The following is a 20738-nucleotide window of genomic DNA, read 5'->3' on the forward strand; positions in this document are numbered from 1 at the left end:
ACGTCCAACTTTAAAGCAGGAATAATGTGTGTACAGCCTGGTACAAAAAATGCTGTTTTTTTCTAACTCACCCATTTACATTTTATTAAGGCCCAAAATTATACAATTTAACGGCAGAGCTGCTTGAGTGACAGGCGGTCTGTGAGGCGTTGCTACAGTTTGTAAGCCAGATCAGCCCCTCATTCCTGCACAGCTCCAGGCTCTTGTCACTACTGACTCCAAAAAAACGAAGATGGGGATAGGCGAAATACAGATGTCGATTCATACAATCTATGAGACTAACTGATCAAGGCAGCGATAGACCAGCAACTGCAGAATAACTGTTTTTGTTAATAGAGTCTGGTGGCTTTAAAGAAAGTCAGAAAGGGCTCTCTGAGTGCAAGGTAAAGTGGAAAAATACTCTAAATATAGTTATAGTGCCCCCCCCCGACACACACACTTAAACTGTACAAAGACTGGCTGCTGGCATTATCTAAATTTTCTCATCATTCTCAGCCCAAATGAGGAGAGAACCATAACAGACTGTCCTACTTCATTTGTCCGCAGGTTGATTTATTGGATTCATGTTTTCCACTCTAAAAATATGTGGCAGGGAAAGCACGTGACAGCGAAACATGGAGTTCTAAATTTATTTTGAGGTTTTTCTTCCTTTAATCTTTTTCCATGTTAAGTTACATTGAACTGTTGTGATAAACAAACCCTTAATTAACCGCTCTGTGCTCATGACCTTCATTGTTGTCCACTAAACCCTCACTGGGGCTTTAATTCAGATTTCCAGGCAATCTTGTACCCACCAGCAGGCGATGGTCTTTGATGACACACAGCTGTTTGGCCCACTGGCCAAGCCACTTCTTCCTCCACAGGAAGGCACAGATCCTAGCATCCTTCATGAGCTCAATGGACGCCTCTGCTGACGGCCACTGGTGCTGCGCCGATGGCGACTTCCCTCTGGTCACTTCCTCCTCATCGTAGGACTCATACGAACTGCTGACTGCCTCCCCATCATCTAGAAAACACAGAAATGATAAGAAACTAAAACAAAGAGGGACAGCCGCAGAGTGAGGGGGGTGGAAAGGCATGAGTAGCAGCAACACACAGTTACACTGTTAAATGAGCATGAGGGACCAAATGATGTCAGCGACTCCTTGATCTTGATGACCTTCATCAATGGAAGAGGATTTCCTCACAACAGCCAGGCTGCAAATGAGCTGTTAAAGTATTGATTATAGATGGTGACGGGAAAAAGATAATAAAGGAAAACGACAAAATGGAGGAAATTGATAAGATGAGACTGATTAATGACTCTTGTCAAAGGTCTTGACATGACGTCATTTCTCTGCATGCAAGACACAGGTCATGCTGGACAGTGAGGACCGAGGGCATGCTGATTGGCCCGTGCACATGCCACACGTAAACACAGGCATCCAGTGATAGAGAGGTAGCTACCCCTGCTGATAACAGCATAGATCACACTGTCAGAGCTCTGTACTCGCATCCAGGGCCCTGAGAGGCCGAAACAGTCCAGATCTACACGACGTCAAAGGAAACAGGAAGAAGAAGGAGAAGAAAAAAGCAGCAAGATTGGAATAAATCCAAATGGAAAATGTATTGAGATAAATGTATTTAAAAGTCCACTGTTACAAATTACATTAAAGTAAATACAGGGCAGACCTGAATGCCTCAAAGTTTCAGTTGTTGCCATGGTAACTGACGTCCAAATCACTACCCCAATGCTCAGTATATTTACATACAGTAGACTGTATATGCATTATCTACATAATCACACCCAGATAGCCCATATAAGAAATCAAACATCAAGTTTTATCATTTATTCTCAGAAAAGGACATTTAAACTTAATAATAGTTTTGTGACTCAGATTCTAATCTAATACAGTAATCAGCATGATAAGAATTACTTAAAATGCCAAAAAACATCTCTGGGAATAATTTATTCGACTTTTGGGGAGCTGTCATGTTACTCTTCTTAATATACAGTCTATGGTTCCACCACAGGCTTACAGATACAATAGCAAGATGTCAAAAAAGTACTGTCTGGAGTAGTGTCAAAAATTTGTGAAGGTGACCCCTCCAAAAAGTGAGTGCCAGCCATCCCAAAGGAAACTAGTATATCAGAAATCTACAGCCAGCTCACCTAAAAACTGTAAGTAACAGTTAAGCTGTCATTTCTTTTTTTGTTCTCTAGGTATTATGGCTAATGTTACTGTGACCTGTATGCTGACTGTCATATTATTTTAAGTTCATGGACTGAAAACTGATGTTTCTGGCTTATATCCTCTCATTATCCCTTTCATCGATGCTGCGATTGATATTTCTCACTGATGCTTTGATGCCCAAAAGTTTTACGGGACAGCCCTATCGAAATAATCAAAACCTGTCAATAATGAAATGTGACATTTATTGCTCAGGTCAGCAATAGTTATGAACATGCTTGCTGTGGCCAATCCATGACAAGGTGGCAGTGGTACAATGATATTTAACCAATGTATGAATTCTGAAGAGACACCAGCATTGCACCGAACGTTGCATTCTCACTGTTACATCTGAGCAATTAGAGCCGCTTGTTTACCACAGCCCAACATACCGTGTTACTGCACTGTTACAGAAAAACACAGCTTTTTCTAGAATGTGGTCGTGGTGTTTAAGCGCATGATAGGCTTTTGTTTTTGGCATGGCGTAGGGTGCATGAAACCGCTTTCTTAGAAAACATTTTTTTCCCTGTTGAGCATATGTACGCAAGCAAGCGTCACTATTGTTTCAGCCTGTTTCCATTATGGTTAACAGCTCAGGCTCAGAAGTTTTCTAAAGAACAAGATATGCAACAGAGCAGATGACTGGCCTGGTAATGCACCCACCTCACTGGTTTGGGCTGGAAAATACAGCTGAAAAATATATGAACAGGAAAAGACACTCATCTAATTTTTCAAGTGGAGATTTCAAGGTTTATTAGTCATGACCATGATGAGTATTTCCATGATGAAGTAGCCTCAAATGACGTGGGGCGAACACTTTCACAGTCAAATATGAGGAATTCCTCTTCACAGGAAAGTCTGTGAAACATGTATGAAGAAGAAGTAAAATAACACTGAAGGAGAGCTCTTACCATTGAAAGTTTCCTCATATGGTTGAGCTTCCTCGTAGTAACTCTCTGACGTGTCTATGCAGGCTGGAGCCGGGACGCCAGGTAAAGGGAACGGCTCCCGACCCGCCAAACCCTGAGAGATAAGAGGAAGATGAGAAAAAGAGGGTGAGGGATTAAACACATCATTATCTATGTATCTTGATCCAATGCCCTGATGAGGAAAATTTTCAGGTTAATAACAATACACACACTAATGCACACAGACGCGCTTCCTCCCTCGGGCTAAACATGTGTCTAATCCAGCTGTCACTTCAGGAGTAAGAAGGGAATTCCTCGTGTAACCAATCCTCGTATGACCCTTTGCACTTGAGAGTTACATGGCTGCCTTCAGGGAAGAGTGTATATGTGTGTGAGTGTGGAAAAGAGATGGAAAGCTTGTATTTTAATGTGTGTGTGGGCCCTGTGGCTTTCCTGAAATCAATCAGCAGCAGTCTGGCCTCACTTCTGTCTTTCGTCTCATCTCCTGTGTGGTTAAGACTGTCTGTCGGCCCCTTCCCATGCTGCCGCTGGAAACCACCAGGCTCTCTGCTGCTTGGCTGCTTGACTCAGTTCATTTAGAATATCTCCATTACTTTAATACTCAAGTGAATTTAGTTAATGAGCTACGTGATCCAAAATACAGTTTAAAGACATCTGTCATCACTTTTCTCATTTCGCTTTTCTCAAGGATGCTAAGTTATGAATTTTGAAGAATTTTGGTTCTTAGCTTTTGTTTGTGTCAAGGACCCCTGCATTGATACACATTAGGTTACGGACCCCCATTTGATAAGATTTTTGTTGTTAGATATGATTAAGATCAGAATTTCATTGCTGTTATCCAGAGTTGCAAAAAGTAGCTGATTAATCGATTAGATCGACTGAATATTCATCAGGAACTATTTTGATAATTGAATAATCTTTTTAATATTTTTTTAAGCAAAGAAGCCAGACATTTCCTGGTTTAGTGGTTTGTACTTTGATTCATTTCTTTGTCACATATGATAATAAACCAAATAGTTTTGATTTTGGACATAACATTTAAAGACATCACAGTAGGCATTGGGAAATTACACAGGATGTGTTTAACTATCTTCTGACATTTCATTAATGAGATGATTAATCAATGAATCAAGACAATAAAGGGCGTACTAATCCATACGGAAATTAACTGTTTGCAGTCCTATCATCAGCAACTGAGGAGATAAACCTATGATCAGATTAGTCACTATTTTGACTTTTACTGACATTTAGCTAACTTCTATAATGAATGAAATACTAAAAATGAACAATTCCCAGTTGTTTTGGGGACCCCTGGTTTAGAATCACAGATCTAGACAATTACACTGCATATTTCCTGACTGTGTTTCATCATCTATCAGATAGCAACAGATTTTGCTCATGTCTATGTTAGGTGTTACACAGCCACCCATCTGTCAATTGCTGATGTAATTTCTGGAGAAATTTTGAGAAAACCACATCACGTCCAATTGCACCATGGATACAGTTAGTTTTTTGTTTGAGAAACATCCTGCACAGTTCCACAGAATATAAAACAAAGAACTTTTACTACACTTTTGAAGAATGTTGGGCCAGGGCACTTTCATGCTCGGGGCCTAATATGTGCTTACTCTTAGTGAGAGTGTGTTTAATTATTGGGTCTCTGTGTATTAAAAGTATGACATAGACCATAGACTTTACATAATGATATATATAATAAGACATACATGTTTATATACAGGCTATGGTCAGACCTTCTCTATATGAAAAGTGTCCTGAGATAACTTTTGTCCTGATTGGTCCAGACCAGGCTGGTCCCGCCCATTTGACGTCGATGCCCGCCCAGTTCACGTGCACGTATTGAAACAGGTAGAAACTAGGGCAGCTGTGTAAACTAGAAAACAACTTTCAGTAGCAGTATTCTGTTTTAAAATTCAAAATTGATATACGAAAATGTTTCCAAACCAAGGACATATCAGGAGAAAGAGCTGCAGCCGCTGAACACCTGTACCTGCTGTAGCTAGCTTAGAAGTTGCAGCTGCTAGCTTATTTTCTGTTTTGAAAAACGTTTGTGCTTTATCAGCGCAAAGCTCACTTAATTCAACTCGGAAAGGATTTCACACAGAAATGCAAGCACGAGTGTAAGGACTGTGTGTTTTGGATATTTCCATTCCTTGGGAAAACGGCGTCTTTAGCTTTATTAGTATCAACACGGAGCGAAGCAGCACTGACTGGGAAGGTGAGTAGACTGTTTTCATGTTTATCTGGCGTCTGCTGTTTGTTGCTGTTGATTATAGTGCTGTTTCTCTGTATTGTGTGCATTTGTTTGCCCGCGCTCAGCTGGTTGGGTTAGTGTATACAAAGCTGTTGCTATGGTGGTTTTGGGTACATATTTACGTGCCTTTTCGCAGTGGTTTGGGTCATGCTGATGTGTAATTGTGCCAGCGCAGCTGGTCATGCTGTGGTTGTGGGTTGTATGTATTTACGCATGGCGTGCGTATTTACTCAATGTTGGTGATTGTTGGTCCTGCTCAGCGGTATTTGGTATTTGCGCTGCGCAATTGTGCGCCGTCTTCTACCAACATATGCAAAACAAACAAAAAAAAACCCACCGAATTATTGAATCATTTAAATTAAGTAATGCAAGTAATAACTCAAACACTAACAACATGTGCTTATGATGTATGCCTACAGGTAAATCCTCCCAATCTCCCCCACATCCTGATTTCTTTTTTATTTAGAGCATCTAATTCGGAAACGTTTCTTGGACACATGATTTACTGCTATACTCTGAGCTACAACTGCATAGTTTTGTTCTGTTCCCCTTCCTGCCCCTTTTAGCTCAGTTTTTTTTTTACGTGAACCTTGTAACTTCTGGGATAAGAGCACGAGAAAGTCGCCACATACACAAGGAATCCTTTTCAGGTATACTGCATGAAAGTCAGCATTGTGTGAACTCATGTGGGAAGAGCTTGAATGTGTCAGACATCCAAAATCAAAAAAGCAGCTTTAAGACATTCAAACCTTCTCTCTGACTCATACCATTTGTTTAAACAGAAACTTCCCATCAGTTGAAATCTCTTCCTTAACCTGTGACCACACATCTCCAGCTGTGATATATCTACAGTGGTAGGCAGAAGATCTGATATATGCAAGTTTCTTCTTGGTACACACTTAGATGACATACCAGCCCTAAAACGTCAGTTGCTTGGAAGATGAAATCTGTGTAATCTTTCCAGAGAGAGATGGATGACGGAGAGTGACTTCCCTAGCGGATGCAGAAGAAAGATGTAGAACTTGTTTAGACTTTTAAAGATGATTATGTAAAAGGGTTAACTGTTGTGTCAATGTGGAACAAAGGCAAAACAATGGGGGATAAGTCACTCAAGGACACAGCTTATATTAATATTGCAAAAGTCTGAAGTTGCCAGATATATTTTTTAAAAAAAGTTTTTTTTTCAAAGTGAACTCTATGAAACCCTAACAGTTGAATGACAAAAAGCAATTTCTTAACAATGTCTTATGTTTCCTCCCACCACTGATCTGAACGCAGTCTGTATTCTGTCATATACTCTGTAATTCCCCCAAGGCTGTCACATTTTCTGCAAGATCACAGAAATAAGGAATATAACCTCTTTAGCAGAAAAGCTGCATATATCATGCAAACTGTGCCCGAGGGGAGGCTGGCTCTGTGGAGAAGCATGAGTTGAACATCTCATAAGATCAGAGTTTGTTTAATTAAGGGTGGAGATCAGCTGGTCAAAACTGCTATTCCCCTGCTGCAATATAACTCTGAAATCAATTTTGGGAGTTTGACAATGTTTGGTTTGTAGCAATGCTTACTCTCTGAAATAACTAGAAATACCCCCTTTTGGTTGTATGCCAAGCAGTCAAGTTGCAGTTACAGTTTACATCTATGTTTGTCAAGACATAGACAGTAAGAAATGCTTCAAATGTTGCTGCAAAAAAGCTACATAATATAAAACTAGGATGCTTTTTACACATCTAAGACCCAGCAAAACAAAAGATCTATGCTGTCAGCACAGTTTCAAGATGAGTATAACCACTTCAGTATCTGATCAAATGTCTCTCCATCTGTCCCTGACATATGACATTGAAAAGCCAGAAAAGGGATTTTGCAGAACATTTTGATGTCACAGTGAAGTGACTTTTGACTTTTCGGATATAACGTCCTCATTTCATCAATATATTCTATTATACATGTACTATTGTCATAGTTTGTATATAAATTCGCGAGTTATGGCCAAAACATGTTTTGTGAGGTCACAGTGACCTTCACTTCAGATCTTCGACCACCAAAGTCTAATCAGTTCATTCTTGAGTCTAAGTGAATGTTTGTGCCAAATTTGAGTTAACTCCCTCATGGCCTTCCTCAGATATTGCGTTCATGATAATGAGACAGGCGCACGGTCACAGTGACCTTAATCTTTGGCCACCAAAATCTAATCAGGTCATCATGGAGTCCATGTGACGTTTGTGCCAAAATTTTTTAAAAAATCCTTCAATGTGTTCTTGTGATATCGTGATCAAAATAATAAGACAGACGAGGTCACATTGACCTTGACCTTTGACCTATGACCACCAAAGTCTAATCAGATCATCATTAAGTCCAAGTGTATTTGTGCCAAAAGTGAGGCAGTAATTTATTGTGTTTGTAAAACAATTGTGATTATAAAACCTGTGGTGGGTCTTCAGATACCACCCTATAGCTGTAATTAAGTTACTGGTTAGATTTACAGACCGACAAAATATTGAAAAACAAATCTGTATAAAATCACATAATCATAATTTCTGATGTTGGCTGTCAGAGACAGTCGGATCCAAGTAGAAAGGGAATTCCCTGCTTGTGAGCTCTTTTCCCACCATATCACATCTGCCACATTTCCAGTAATACATAGCAGATGCAGTAAGCTGTCATAATAACTGGCGTCATGTCACGGTGCGCATGCAGTCATAGTGACGAAGAGTCTTGTTTGTGTGATTAGCCTGCATGCCAGAGAGTAGAGGAAAAGATCCTCAAAGAAATGAGTGGGACGGAGATGTTATCATTGCGGTTTAAGGAGGGTAACATCAGTTCTACATTATGCAGCTGTTAAAGATTTTTCATAATGCAAGTGTCAGCAAATACAAATGTCAGACTATTATCTTACTTATATCTTCAGAATGATGCAATGTCAAGCCATTTAAAAGAAACAAGTACAAAAAAAGAACAGTTTATAAGGAAAGGTCACCACCAAAATAAAAAAATACATATTTTTCCTCTTACTGGCTTTTAATCAGTCTAGATTGTTTTGGTGTGAGTTGCTGAGTGTTGGATATATCAGCTGTAGAGATGTCTGCCTTCTCTTCAGTGTAATGGAACTAGATGGCACTCAGCTAGTGGTGCTCAGAGTACCAAAAAATGCATTTGAATATTCAACAAAGATGTCTCTTTCCAAAAATTATGACCCAGTTACTTAAAATAATCCACAGACCTTGTTGTGAGCAGTTTCTTGTAAGAACTATTTTCTTTCCTCAGAACTACACCCACCAACAGTATCACTGCGCAGAAGGAAGCATGCATCTACTGCTAGCTCTCCTATCACCACTGAACTACCTAACATTACAGCCCAGCCAAGGATAATATTTATATCTTGCACACAAGCCTTACATCAATGAGTACATGCATGCTTACTTCTGCACAGTGATATGGTCTACAAGGTCTGTGGATTATTGTAAGTGAATTACCAGGTCATGATTTGTGGAAAGAGGCATTGCTATTGAGTTTTAAAAAAAAAGGTTTTTTAATTATTATTTTTTGGTGCTTTGGCACCACAAGCCAAGTGCCATCTAGTTCCATTATATTGGAGACAAAGCAGACATCTGAACGATATATCTCCAACACTCAGCAGCTCACTCCAAAACAATCTGATAAATAGCACTACAGGTAAGAGCATATTTGATTTTGGGGTGAACTGTCCCTTTAAACTTTTTCCCCTGGTTTGAACAGGCTTGTCAAACATTGGTGTGTAAGTAATAATAGCTGCATACTTACTCACTGGTACACTAACAGTTGAGTGGAACAGAGCCATTACTAACGATATCAGTTACACCTTTAACAAGACAGAATGTCTGCCTGGAGGAAGTTTATACTTTCACTAATTTATTTGGCTCTAACTGCTGTGTTTGCATCAAAGCATCTCAGTTGAAATATTAACTTCAGACCCTGGGATGCATAGATAAACCCTTTTAGCACCACAATACAAAAGAACCAACACTATGGAGCCTCATAAATAATCTAAATAGGGGCACTTAATTGGCTTTTTCAGACCCAGGCCTAGACAGAGGAAGATGGACGATGCCACAGATCACAGAGGCACAAAACGAAGCCAGTTTCACAATGATGGGAGTAAACAAGCCCTCAGATCACGGGATCAAAACAAATATGTGCCACTGACTTTAACAAAATACTTGAAGATTAATGCATCTTAACTTTAAACTAAACTCGAAACTAAATCAGAAGAAACATCGAGAACAGGGTATGTGTTGTGTCATTTTTTGGTTTTGATATGAACGAAACTAGACCTAATCTATTTGAATGACCATTAAAGAGATTTTTGAGACCATGACCCCTACAAGTAAGAGAAACCGTAACAAAAGCTCAAGAGCTGACGGGAACTTCCTAAGAAAAAGTTATTTCTCTGCAGAAAACACTGTCAAGCACACACACACAGGATAGCACAAACAGTGTAAACTGCTCCACAGTGAAAAAACAGCAGTTCAGGCATCTGTTATTAATTAAAACAAAGAGCCAGGCATTCCAGAGCTGCAGCAGCAGCCCCCCTGTCCGCCCACCCACCCTTATCTCTCCCTTCTCTCTGTTTCTCTCTCTATTTCACTCATTTCCAAAAAACGAACTGTTGTTTGGGCCAAGGCTAAAGAGGAGTACGCTGAGCCATTCCTCAGACCAGCTGGACTGATATTAAACCAAGACGGGGAAAGATTAAGAACATGCCAGGTGTCTGTCTGTAAGTGTATAAGAAGACTCGGCAATCACTCCAGCTCTCTGGTAGTCCCTTTAGCCCCCTTTCTTTCACTTCTCTCTCACACACAACCTCACCGCAGAAACATTGGGTAGAAGGAATGGATCGAAGAGTCAGAGCATAAATTACAAAGCAAGGGGGAGGAGTAGGGGTGTGGTGGAGGGGGCTTTGAGTAAAGAGTGGGAAAAAGAGCCCAAAAAACGAACAGACAGAGGAACATGGAAAATCCCTGGTTCCCATGCCAAGAATAAGGCACAGTGAAAACACACACACACACACACACACGCACGCGCACGCCCGCACAGCTGGGAGCTCAGAGAAGAGGAGAAGGTATTGATAAAAGTAATCAGTGTTTGAAAAACAGATTCAGGAGGACTCTATGGGCCTTTACTATCTCTTCAACACTTAAAACAACTTTTTGGTTAGAAACACTGTTCTAATATTTTAAGCAGAAAGAAAATGAAAAAAAAGACAACACAAATTTTGCACACAGTGTATTTATTTTGCCATTATTTTGTCTTCTTGGGAACACTTTAACCTTCTCTAAAGTGTTCATATTTTTACTCCTAAAAATAAGAAAGCTTTGTTTTCCCTCCAAGCTTCAACTATATATATAGAAAATATACATGCATAAAATTAAAATAGTCATGCAAAACAAAATTGGATTTAAAGGGGCAGCTCTGGCAGATAACATAATCATGAATAATTCTGTGAATACTTATTCTAGCCAATTATATTGCGGATATGATAATCACCAGTTGTCTGCAGCCACGTTACCGCTTAGTGTGCATGTCAACAGTTTTCCTTTCCCTGCCTGACGCTTGCAAGTGGCACAGCTGCTATCTATAGTGCCACTATTTTAAGACCATGCAGACGGGACGCAATGGAAGCCCCACAAACCCTTATTTACCGTCCAGTGTTAGGGAAAAAATGGCTATTCTATGCTCGAGTCATGCGCTGCATTGTCACTTGAGAGCCTATTGGAGGAAGAAAACAGACTTTAAAAGATCATGGAAGTGCCCCAAGGCCTGGGAGTCAACCGGGATATTCATGCAGAGAATGCGACCCTTGATCTAGAGGACAGAGAGCAGCACCAGGCGGGCTGGGTGAGAGTGAGGGTGGAAGAGAGCTGCTTCACTGTGGAGCGTGCTTTGCTTGCAAGGTGCAGCAACTACTTCTGCGCCCTCTTTCACTCCGGGATGACAGAAAGTCACCAGGAAGAGCTTTATTTAAAGGGTGGTGTGTGTGCAAGGGGTTTCCTCATCGCCCTTGCAGTTTGCAGAGGAGAGTCCCCCTCTCTCAGTGACCCGGATGAGCTTGTAGAAGCCGTAGAGTGTGCTGCTTTCCTGCAGGTTGCATGTTTGGTGCAGTATCTTTGTGACATTATTGACTCAGACAACTGCCTCTTGCTTTACCATGCAGCCTCCATCTTTGGGGTGCATGCACTCTTTCACTGTGCCGCTCTTTTTCTTTGTGATGCTTTCGATGATTTGAAGGACGCAGCAGAGAGTATGATCCCTGAAGACCTCCTTCGGTATTCTCAATCACTTTCTCCGGCTACTTACATAGCTATAGGCACACACTCTCCTTCAATGGAGCTGCTACAGGACTCCTTTAGGGTTGTTTGTTACCTTGATGAAAAAGAGGGAGAGTGGAAACATCTCACAAACCTCCCAACTCTCTGCAGTACCTCCATGGCTGGAGTGGCAGTGCTTGACAACCGATTGTACATTGTAGGGGGAGTTTACGGGTATGGGAAGGACACAGTGGACAGCAGCTTCTGCTACAACCCGGACTCAGGTGTTTGGACAAGTCTTCCTGGTCCCCAGCAACTAAGATATGACTTCACTCTGCTGGGGCACGAGGGCCGACTCTATGCTATTGGGGGCGAATTCCAAAAACGGACAATTTCCACAGCAGAGAGTTACAATGTTGAGAAAGCAGAGTGGACATTTATACATCACGCACCAAGACCTGTAGCATCTGCAGCTTGTGCTGTTGCAAGACGACGGATGTTTGTCTGCTTCTGGAAACCACCAGACACAACAGATATATATGAATACATACCAGCTAAAGACGAGTGGAAACTTGTGACCACTATGATTAAACCTCAAAGCTACGGCCATTGTATGGTAGCCCACCGGGACAATTTGTACGTGATGCGCAATGGACCTTGTGATGACTTTCTGCGCTGTCTAATGGACTGCTACAACATCACGACAGGCCAGTGGACAGCCATGCCAGGACACTACATCAACAGCAAAGGGGCGCTGTTCTCTGCAATGATAAGGGGGGACTCTGTGTTCACAGTGAAACACATGTTAACTCTTGAATACACCATCACTGGAGGTGGATGGAAGCCCCGCAGGCAGATGAAGGGATTTCCAAAGAGTGGTTCACTGTGGACGTGTTTACTCAGGCTTCCCAAGACGGGACCAGTTACACCACAGCTGGAAACAGAAGGGGAGGAAGAAGAAATGTCTTTGCCAGACACATCTGAGGGATTTGTGGAAGCTATACCACAACTGTGAAGAACAATGTTTTGTCTTTTAGGGTTTCTAAACTGGAAGTGTAAGAATTAAAAAAGACACTAAATGACTGCATAGTGTCAGTCGCTTTCACATGCATTAACACACTAATACACATGTGCTGAAGCTATGCATTTGTTCTGATTAACAACAGCTGCTACTGTAGTTTATATTAGGAGAGGCCACTGTGTATGTGCCTGTGTGTGTAAAGTTCAAAGGCACTGACGGGATGTTCTTAAACCTCTCGATCTCTACGTTTTTCCTGAAGTCACACTGGGCCAATTCAGGAGCCACCGGCCTCCCAGTCGACATAAAACACACCACACACTCTTGGATACTCACTTCCCCAGGTTTGAGTGATTAAATACCTGTTTCTGTGGGAGAGTACATTTCACATAGCCTAAAGCTTGCGTCTCTGAGGGTTGTGGGAAATGTTTTTGGCTTGTATGACCACAGACGGCAATGTTTTTATTATATTAAAAACTGATGGAATTCTCTGGCAACATGTAATATGAATCCATAGTACTTTAGCTTGAATACCTATGTTTTTCAGTGATGTTCTTGTTGTAACAAAGGACTAAAATGCTGTCAATTACATTTAGTGCTGGAATTTGTCTCTGGGCTCCTTTTGCATACCGCTGAAAATCATGATTTCCACTAAACCTTCCCATGTACTTTGTTGAGTTCAGCAGTCCTACTGGGGTCAATCATGCTGCTACCATTCCCACCACATTGGCAGGGGCTCAAAAAAATCATTTCACATGTAAATCCACTTTAAATCCACTTACTGCTCTGGGGGGTGGCAGGTCAGGAAGGCTCTTCTGTGGGACGGGGACATATTTTGCTGCTTTTCCATTGACCAAGGCATCTGATCTGTCATCTAGGTCGTGAAAGCACAGCGAAGGGAGGTCAGTGAATAACAGGTATAAATAAATATATATACAATTAAGGCATAATTGAAACTGGTGCGTCAAAATTCTGTCGGGTTTTTTTTAATTCAATGTTATTTCCAGATGTCCAGATGTCTTCTATACATTTCAGTGCTTCCTGGTATCCTTAACCCTCGCTGTGAGCACAGACCCTTCATTGTTAAATTATAGTGACCGCATATCCCAAATCAAGAGGGAGCATTTGTATGGTAGCAACAACCCTATTATGCAAAACACACACCACAGTGCAGGATCAAGAGCATCAAAGAAGACTTTACATAAGATATTTAAGAATTATGGTTTTCAGTGGATTTGCCTTCTCATTAATGATGGCCAGCATTTAAAGGAGCTGTATGGCATTCAGGGCATTAATATAGCAGCAAACCACTATTTCCAGAGCTGAGAATGAAGTCACACTTTTACTGTTTGTGTGTTGTAATCCAAGCTTCTCAGTGCATGTTACTACATGGGAGTCTCTGTGAATGCGTCCTAATGGCTAGCTGATCCAAGCTACTCATTACTGTGCTCATAGGGCGGTTACCACTTATATCGGGACAGTGATCTTGTGGAAGCGTAGCGTCTACCCTCCAATTCCCTCCCAGGTTAACTATGGTGGGCCTGTCAGCACTGCTGCCATTGTTAAAGCATTTGAGTAGCACCCTTACTGACCTATCCACAACCTATGTTGAGAGCCATGTGTAGAAAATCCAACTCCAGAATCTGAATCATAGATATACTCTGAATGTTGCATACAGCTCTTTTAATGTACATCATTAGTGCTTCTTAAAGGGTCCAGTGTGTAGGATTTAGGAGGGTATACTGGCAGAAATGGAATTCAATAGGCCATTCATAACTATGTTTTCATCATTTCATAATCACCTGAAACTAATACTTGTGTTTTCATTAGACTACCTTATGCCATGTTTGTTGCTCTAGATATGGCCATTTGTGTTTTTGTATTTTTGCATTGACCACCAAAGTTGGTTTCAGTTGGCTGCAATCTGAAATGTCACCACAAGATGTCACTAAATCCAACATGCTTGTCCTTTAAAGAGGTCGTTGCGAAAATAATGCAAATAATCATTTCTTGCCAAGCATTAAATCAGCAGAGCAACATCATTTCCTTCAGTTTTATCAATGCATTTTTCTCTGTTTCAAATATGAACTAAGCTACTAAGCATACTTAAGCATTGGACAGCTAAAAGAAAAAAAAGCTTGGACCTGTGGAGCACATGACTTTGTTGCTCAGGGAATTATGGAGATGGGAACAAGTTGAACTAAATTGTTTTCAGTGTTTTCCCATGGATTGTGCATGTAATACCAGTGAGATATCTTTATGTCATATAGCCGTTAAGTGCTTAAATGTCTTCTCTTGCACTTTAGCTGAGAGAGAAAGCTCAGGTTTACCATATGATCAGTGATTAAGAAACCTTAGTTCTCACATCTCAGCCCCCACTTTCCATCAGTCTCTGTGAAAGACAGCTTGTGGCTTTGCTAGCGTCGCTGCTGAAAATATGTGTGTTAAGTCTAGTGCTCACTGAAACCACATTCTTCAACACTGTCCAAACAAAACAGGTCAGCCTCAGATGGTGAGGAGCTCTGAAGAAACAGACAGGAAATGGTGGGGTAGAGGAGGGGAGCTGAGGGGGTTGCTGCTTGTGGCAGCTTATTCTCATGTCTGCTACTCATTTGAATCATGACAAATTAAGGAGTATAAGATGCAATGACATCACAAGTATGCAATGGTGTTTGACCTACTTGGACAACCTCAAAATACCAAAGTTTAGTTCCAGGCTTCACATGATTTCACAATAAACATCCTTTACAGAGAACATCCAGAGCTTGATCCAGCTACATTTGACATGATGGGATTTCAGTTATCATATCTGGATTGATGCACTAGGTAAATGGATACAGTAACATAAAAAAATGTTTTACTGAACATTTGCTTTGTTACTTATTTCAAGTCAAGGCAATGAAATGCTGCTTAAATGGATCGATGTCTTCAAATAAGAGTCTATAGCCATGCTGGCAGCTCTGGGGGTCATTCATATGTTCCCAGAGGTTCTATGTTACCCAGATCTATATAGCATATAATGGGAACCTGAGAAAGATGTTCCTTACATATGTATTCACTTAATATGACATTGGTAAGGTTAGGGAACTAAAATAATAAATCTGAGAGTGATTAAAATGTACTGGCACAAGTCTTTGATGAGATAAAATTGAAAAAAAAATTTTGTTTGGAGAACAGTTCCAAAATGAGTTGTAGACCAAGAAATTAAAAAAAATCCGGAACAATTAAGGAATTAAAAAAATTATAGCTTAAGTTAATTTCAATTTTTAAACAGATTAAGGTCAGGAAAAGGGTCAAAGGTCAGGTTGAGTTGAGATATCTGTAACACCTGACTATTCCCATCTCCAAACAGGTTACGGTTAGGAAAAAAGACCTGGAAAGGGGGTCTAAAACCTTGACGCGTCAATTTAGTTTTACATTTTAATCTATTTATGGCTCTTTGTCTGATGTCTTATGTATAGATATGCAGAGTAAACCAAGACTATTTTAGGGACAGAGAGTGAAAAAGTGGTGCTAATAAGACATGAGAGTTAATGTGTGAACATATGACCTTGGAATGAAAGGACCCTTGGCACATAGGACCCTAAAAAATATTGGAACCAGGGGAACATAGGAGCTTTGGAACTTATTTTTGCAATTTGTGCTATTTGCTAATTAGCACCGAGCACAATTTAGAGCTGAGGCTGATTGGGTAAAATTTTGACCTGTTGGTGGCAAAAGATAAAATCATTGGTCAAATTTCATGGCAGTCCATCCGAAAATTATTTTAGTGTGGGCCAAAGTGGTAATGTGACTGACATTATCATTCATTGAGCCATGCCTCTATATTAAGTCTATTGTTTTCAACAAAAAGAATAAAATTCCTTTCTTTATAGATTAAATTTCACCTACGTGTCAGAAAAAGAGAAATCATCATCATGTATCAGTTTCACACTTTGGAGTGGAATCTTTTGAAACTCACACCTTTGCCGCCTTTGTCCTTCGCAGTAACAATGACTTTGTTCATGTAGATATACTCCTCATCAGCACCTGCAAGGAGACAGCAAAGGGTGGTTAATGGCTGACTGCAGTGAACTGCAGCATAGACAGTGCTGCTTTGTAGTTACCACAAACGCTAACAATGTGTTTAACTAAAGAAACTAGAAGAAGTCATTTGAATACCACACGACAGAACACCCGACATATGTGCCAAAGTGCATGCATGCACTAAATAGTTAGAGTATTCTTAGAAACTGTCTTCTAAAGTCTCTACTTTTGATAATGATCATAATTAAATGAGATAAAAGGACAAATGTACTGCTTTAGAATGATTCATCATCAAATTCAATTTTATTTTAATGATATATAATACTTTGGGGTATATAATACATTAATATGTTATGTTTTATAAGCTGTAATGTAAAGTGTCAGTGCAGATCTCAAAAATCTGACACTTAACTTAAGTTTTTAAAGTTGTCTTGCACTATAGTAAGTATCTTTGAGATAGACCTCTCCCACAAAGTAACTTAACTGTATACAATCACAAGAAGAGCGTGCACATTTTGCTTCTGATGGAATTTACTTGTAGCACCAATGGGAAAATCCGACTCCACCTCAGTGCCAAACAAACTTTAATCATGTTTGTAAAAAGTCCAGGATTAAAGGGGGAACTTCACCCAAAACAACTAGTCTATTGTGCAAACAGATGGGACCATTATTGACACCCACTCTCACCGTGGCTGGCATTCATCGGACATTAGTCAGAAAGCTTCTTGCCTGCACAGATAGAGCACTGTGTCACTTCTATCTTTTAAGTTTCAAAGATCGTACCACTAACCTGAACGTGGATGATGGACCCACATTCAGGAGCTGGACTGCTAGGAACAGTCCAGTGAAATTTTACATCCACTCAACAGTGGCATAGAATTTATATTCACAAACAGTAATTTTTGTCATAGTTGTGGTTGGCTGTGACAACAATAAAAACACAGTGATTAGGAAGTGCTTCACACAGTGAGAGGAGTTATGGCCCAGACACACCAAACTGACAACAAAGAACTAGTGCCAACCAAAGCCGACTGTTTGGTTGCCTCAGGTCATCTGTCCCTTGACCAAAAAGTTGCTCTTTAACACACTGCAAGGTATGCAGCCAATGTCCAACCAGCATGTATGTTCAGTGCATGCATGTAGAGGAAATACCGATCTCTACCAGCAGGTGTTGGTAGTCTGTATTTTTCATTCAGAAAGGGAAACTGGAAGACCAACAGGATAGATTCAAGATGCTAGTTGGCCAGTCAGATTGATTTCATGCACTGATGAGTTCCACTGGGTCCGATGTAATTGTTGTTCTTTCAACATCGGTCCTGTCGGTCTTCCAGTTTTTCTTTTTTAATGATAAATACAGTCCACTGCTGCCCTCTAGTGTGGAAAGTTATTTTCTCTCACGCGTGCACAAAACTGAGGTGCTTGTTGGCTTTTGGCTGTAGTCTTTGCTCTGTGTTCAGTGGAACTTTTTGGCGGAGACACAGGCGACGTGAGGTGATGTAATAGTTGGTCTTTATTTACAGTGTTTCTTTGATGTCGGTTTGGTGTGTCTGGGCCTTAAAAACCAGGGCGGCAGACGCTTACTGACAGCCCAACATTGACCGACTGCCAACTGTCGGCTTTGTGTGTCAGGGCTCTTAAAATCAGGGCTGCCATTAGAGACTGAACTTAACTTCTCTTTGCACTCAAATGTAAATATTTATGGGTGAGTGTGAGAAATTGTGTCATTCAGGCAAAAAGCAGAGATGATGAAATCTCATGTCATACACCAATGCTAAAGTCAGCTTGGTGAGAAAAGGCCTGTGTTTGGTTTACATGCATCTACGCGTGGAGTAATTACAAGCTGGCGAAGACGTCGCCATAACATTGCCACATAAACAGTTTGAATAAAAAGTAATTCCTCAAACAATAAACCCTGTGGTTTTCGGCTCCATCTGGTTACTCTAACCTGTTATGGGAATTTGTTCCGGAGCTGCAGCACAGTTTTAAAGAAGGTCATCTCATTGAATTAAATATTTTAGCTGACTAAGATTATACCCCCAGAGGAAATCAAACAAGACTCAAACTTTGAGTTTTACTCAGGAGGAGCTTACTCCTTTGAAATAGATATTGCAAGGAGAAACCAAACAACAGCAGATTGAAACTATGTTTTGCCTGCACAGTGAAAACAGATTTTCGGGGAACAGAGTTGAAATGCTATTTATAAGCTGCTGCTCAAAGGAAGTGAACGTTCCCCAGAGGATAAATGCAGCTTCGGAAAAATGATACAGCTTGGAGCCAGGAGAGGAAGTACGGAGAGACGAGTCCAGGACCTGAACATGGAAAAGCATGACTGCTGGTGTGTGTGCGTATGTGTGTGCGTATGTGTGTGCGCGCGCGTGCATGTGTGTGTATGTATGTGTGTGTGTGGTGAACACTTGTGTCTGTAAGTGTGTGAGAGAGAGAGAGAGAGAGAGAGAAAGAAGACAGAGAGGGAGTGGAAAAACTCATTTTGGCTCTTTCAACCGAAGAATGACTGTGAGTGTGAAAGAACTGTGTCACTGAAAGTAAGTCACAAGTCTTTGCACCAATGTCCCAAGTCAAGACAGGCGAGTCCAGAGTCAAATACCAACATCCTAAACAAGTCATAAAGTGATCTTCAATAAATGTAGACTAATACCAATATTACATTTACAAAAAAACAGAGGCTTTTTAAATTAAAATTTTTTTGTCAAAACAAGACGTTAAAAAGTTACTTAACTGTTAAGATCATGTAAGCTACACATTCGATCATTAACTACGATAATATTAGCCTTGAATAACTTTTCTTTGTGCAACTTTCAGTGTGGAACAACGTTAAAAATTGTTGCATCTCTGTCTGTAATTTTTGACCAGCATGTTTTGCAAACTACAATTCATTTTTGTTCACTACTACGCAGTTTTTGTATGTCATTGAAGCCATCTTTGGGATCTGGATGCTGTCAGATTCAGGAATTTCACGTTGACTTGCTAGAAATAAATATAGGTAATGCTAGCTGATTCAGGAAATGAAGGGAAATAGATTGATTCATGGCAACTTTTTAAATAATACTTTAAATTTTGTGCATGGGGCAATGTATCAAGTATTTTCAAGTCAAAAGGCTGAAATAGAAGTGAAGTCACGTTTCATTGGTGTTCAAGGTGCAAGTCTTTTTTGGTTTTGTTAGGTCCAATCTAAAGTCAAATTTATGTCTTAGGGCGATCTCGAGTCCAAGGCGTGACTCAAGTCCACATCTCTGGTATGAGGTAAAGATTTTGCCCCAGACTGGACATTTTTACTGTCTCGTATAACACAAAGCTTTCTGGAGAAGCAGCTGCCATTTATTATCCCCAATTAATCCTACACCTGTGGACTGAGGCTTGGATGTGGCTCAGTGTAGCATTGGTTCACATCGTAACTAACTGACTTCTAGGAATCATAAATCATCAGCCCATAAGCAGTTTCCACATTTTCATGTTGAGTGTCAGAACCAGTGAGTAAGAATAACAAACTCGTCTTAAGCTGTTTGACAGGACACGTTAACGGGCTCTGATCATTTAATGATGATGCAAGAGGCACTGTGCTTACATCCTGCTTGTGAGCGTAAAACTAATAACCACAAACATAAGGTCAATCTGATGATTTTGCAAGGGAAGTAGGAATGCAGGCGAAAGTATTTAATCCAGCCACCACAGTGTGGTTTTCACTCACCAAAATGGGATAAAAGACCCCAAATGTATTTGTTAATAAAAGCCTGCAAGAGTATAATTATTACATGGTGGTTACTGAGAGTTTAAAATAGCAAAAGAATGCCAGAGTGGTTTGCTTCATAGTCGGCAATGTACGCTTATTGAATTGTGGTGACCACGAGTTACATAAGGTGCTTTGCATAAAGGCTGACCAACTGCAAGTCAACAGCTTTTGAATGACCCATATTTAAAGATTTGTGGTTGAACCTCAACCAATGTAACTGTCATGTAATCACAGATACCACAACATTAAGA

At 40.4% G+C, this 20738-nt stretch overlaps 2 protein-coding genes across 3 annotated transcripts in view; one reads left to right on the top strand and one right to left on the bottom strand.

Moving 5' to 3' along the window:
- afap1l2 (actin filament associated protein 1-like 2) overlaps positions 1 to 20738 on the bottom strand; it is a 46718-nt gene that overhangs the window by 7961 nt on the left and 18019 nt on the right. The window contains exons 3-7 of one of the 2 annotated variants that reach the window (XM_042507638.1): positions 16677 to 16742; positions 13496 to 13587; positions 3122 to 3233; positions 1447 to 1527; positions 795 to 1006 (exon numbers count right to left, since the gene is read on the bottom strand). In XM_042507638.1, the coding sequence (XP_042363572.1) occupies positions 795 to 1006; positions 1447 to 1527; positions 3122 to 3233; positions 13496 to 13587; positions 16677 to 16742 (563 nt within the window). The remainder of the gene's footprint in view (positions 1 to 794; positions 1007 to 1446; positions 1528 to 3121; positions 3234 to 13495; positions 13588 to 16676; positions 16743 to 20738) is intronic. The other variant, XM_042507639.1, reaches the window with a different exon arrangement.
- LOC121958601 (kelch repeat and BTB domain-containing protein 13) lies at positions 10859 to 13041 on the top strand. Its single transcript, XM_042507640.1, has one exon. It carries the CDS (start codon positions 11190 to 11192, stop codon positions 12708 to 12710), a length of 1521 nt encoding a protein of 506 aa, XP_042363574.1. The 5' UTR covers positions 10859 to 11189; the 3' UTR covers positions 12711 to 13041.

Source organism: Plectropomus leopardus, chromosome 19 (assembly GCF_008729295.1).
Source record: "Plectropomus leopardus isolate mb chromosome 19, YSFRI_Pleo_2.0, whole genome shotgun sequence".
Lineage (NCBI taxonomy): Eukaryota > Metazoa > Chordata > Actinopteri > Perciformes > Serranidae > Plectropomus > Plectropomus leopardus.

Excerpts from the sequence above, each read along its gene's own strand:
- LOC121958601 (XM_042507640.1), top strand. The coding sequence starts at position 11,190 with ATGGAAGTGCCCCAAGGCCTGGGAGTCAACCGGGATATTCATGCAGAG.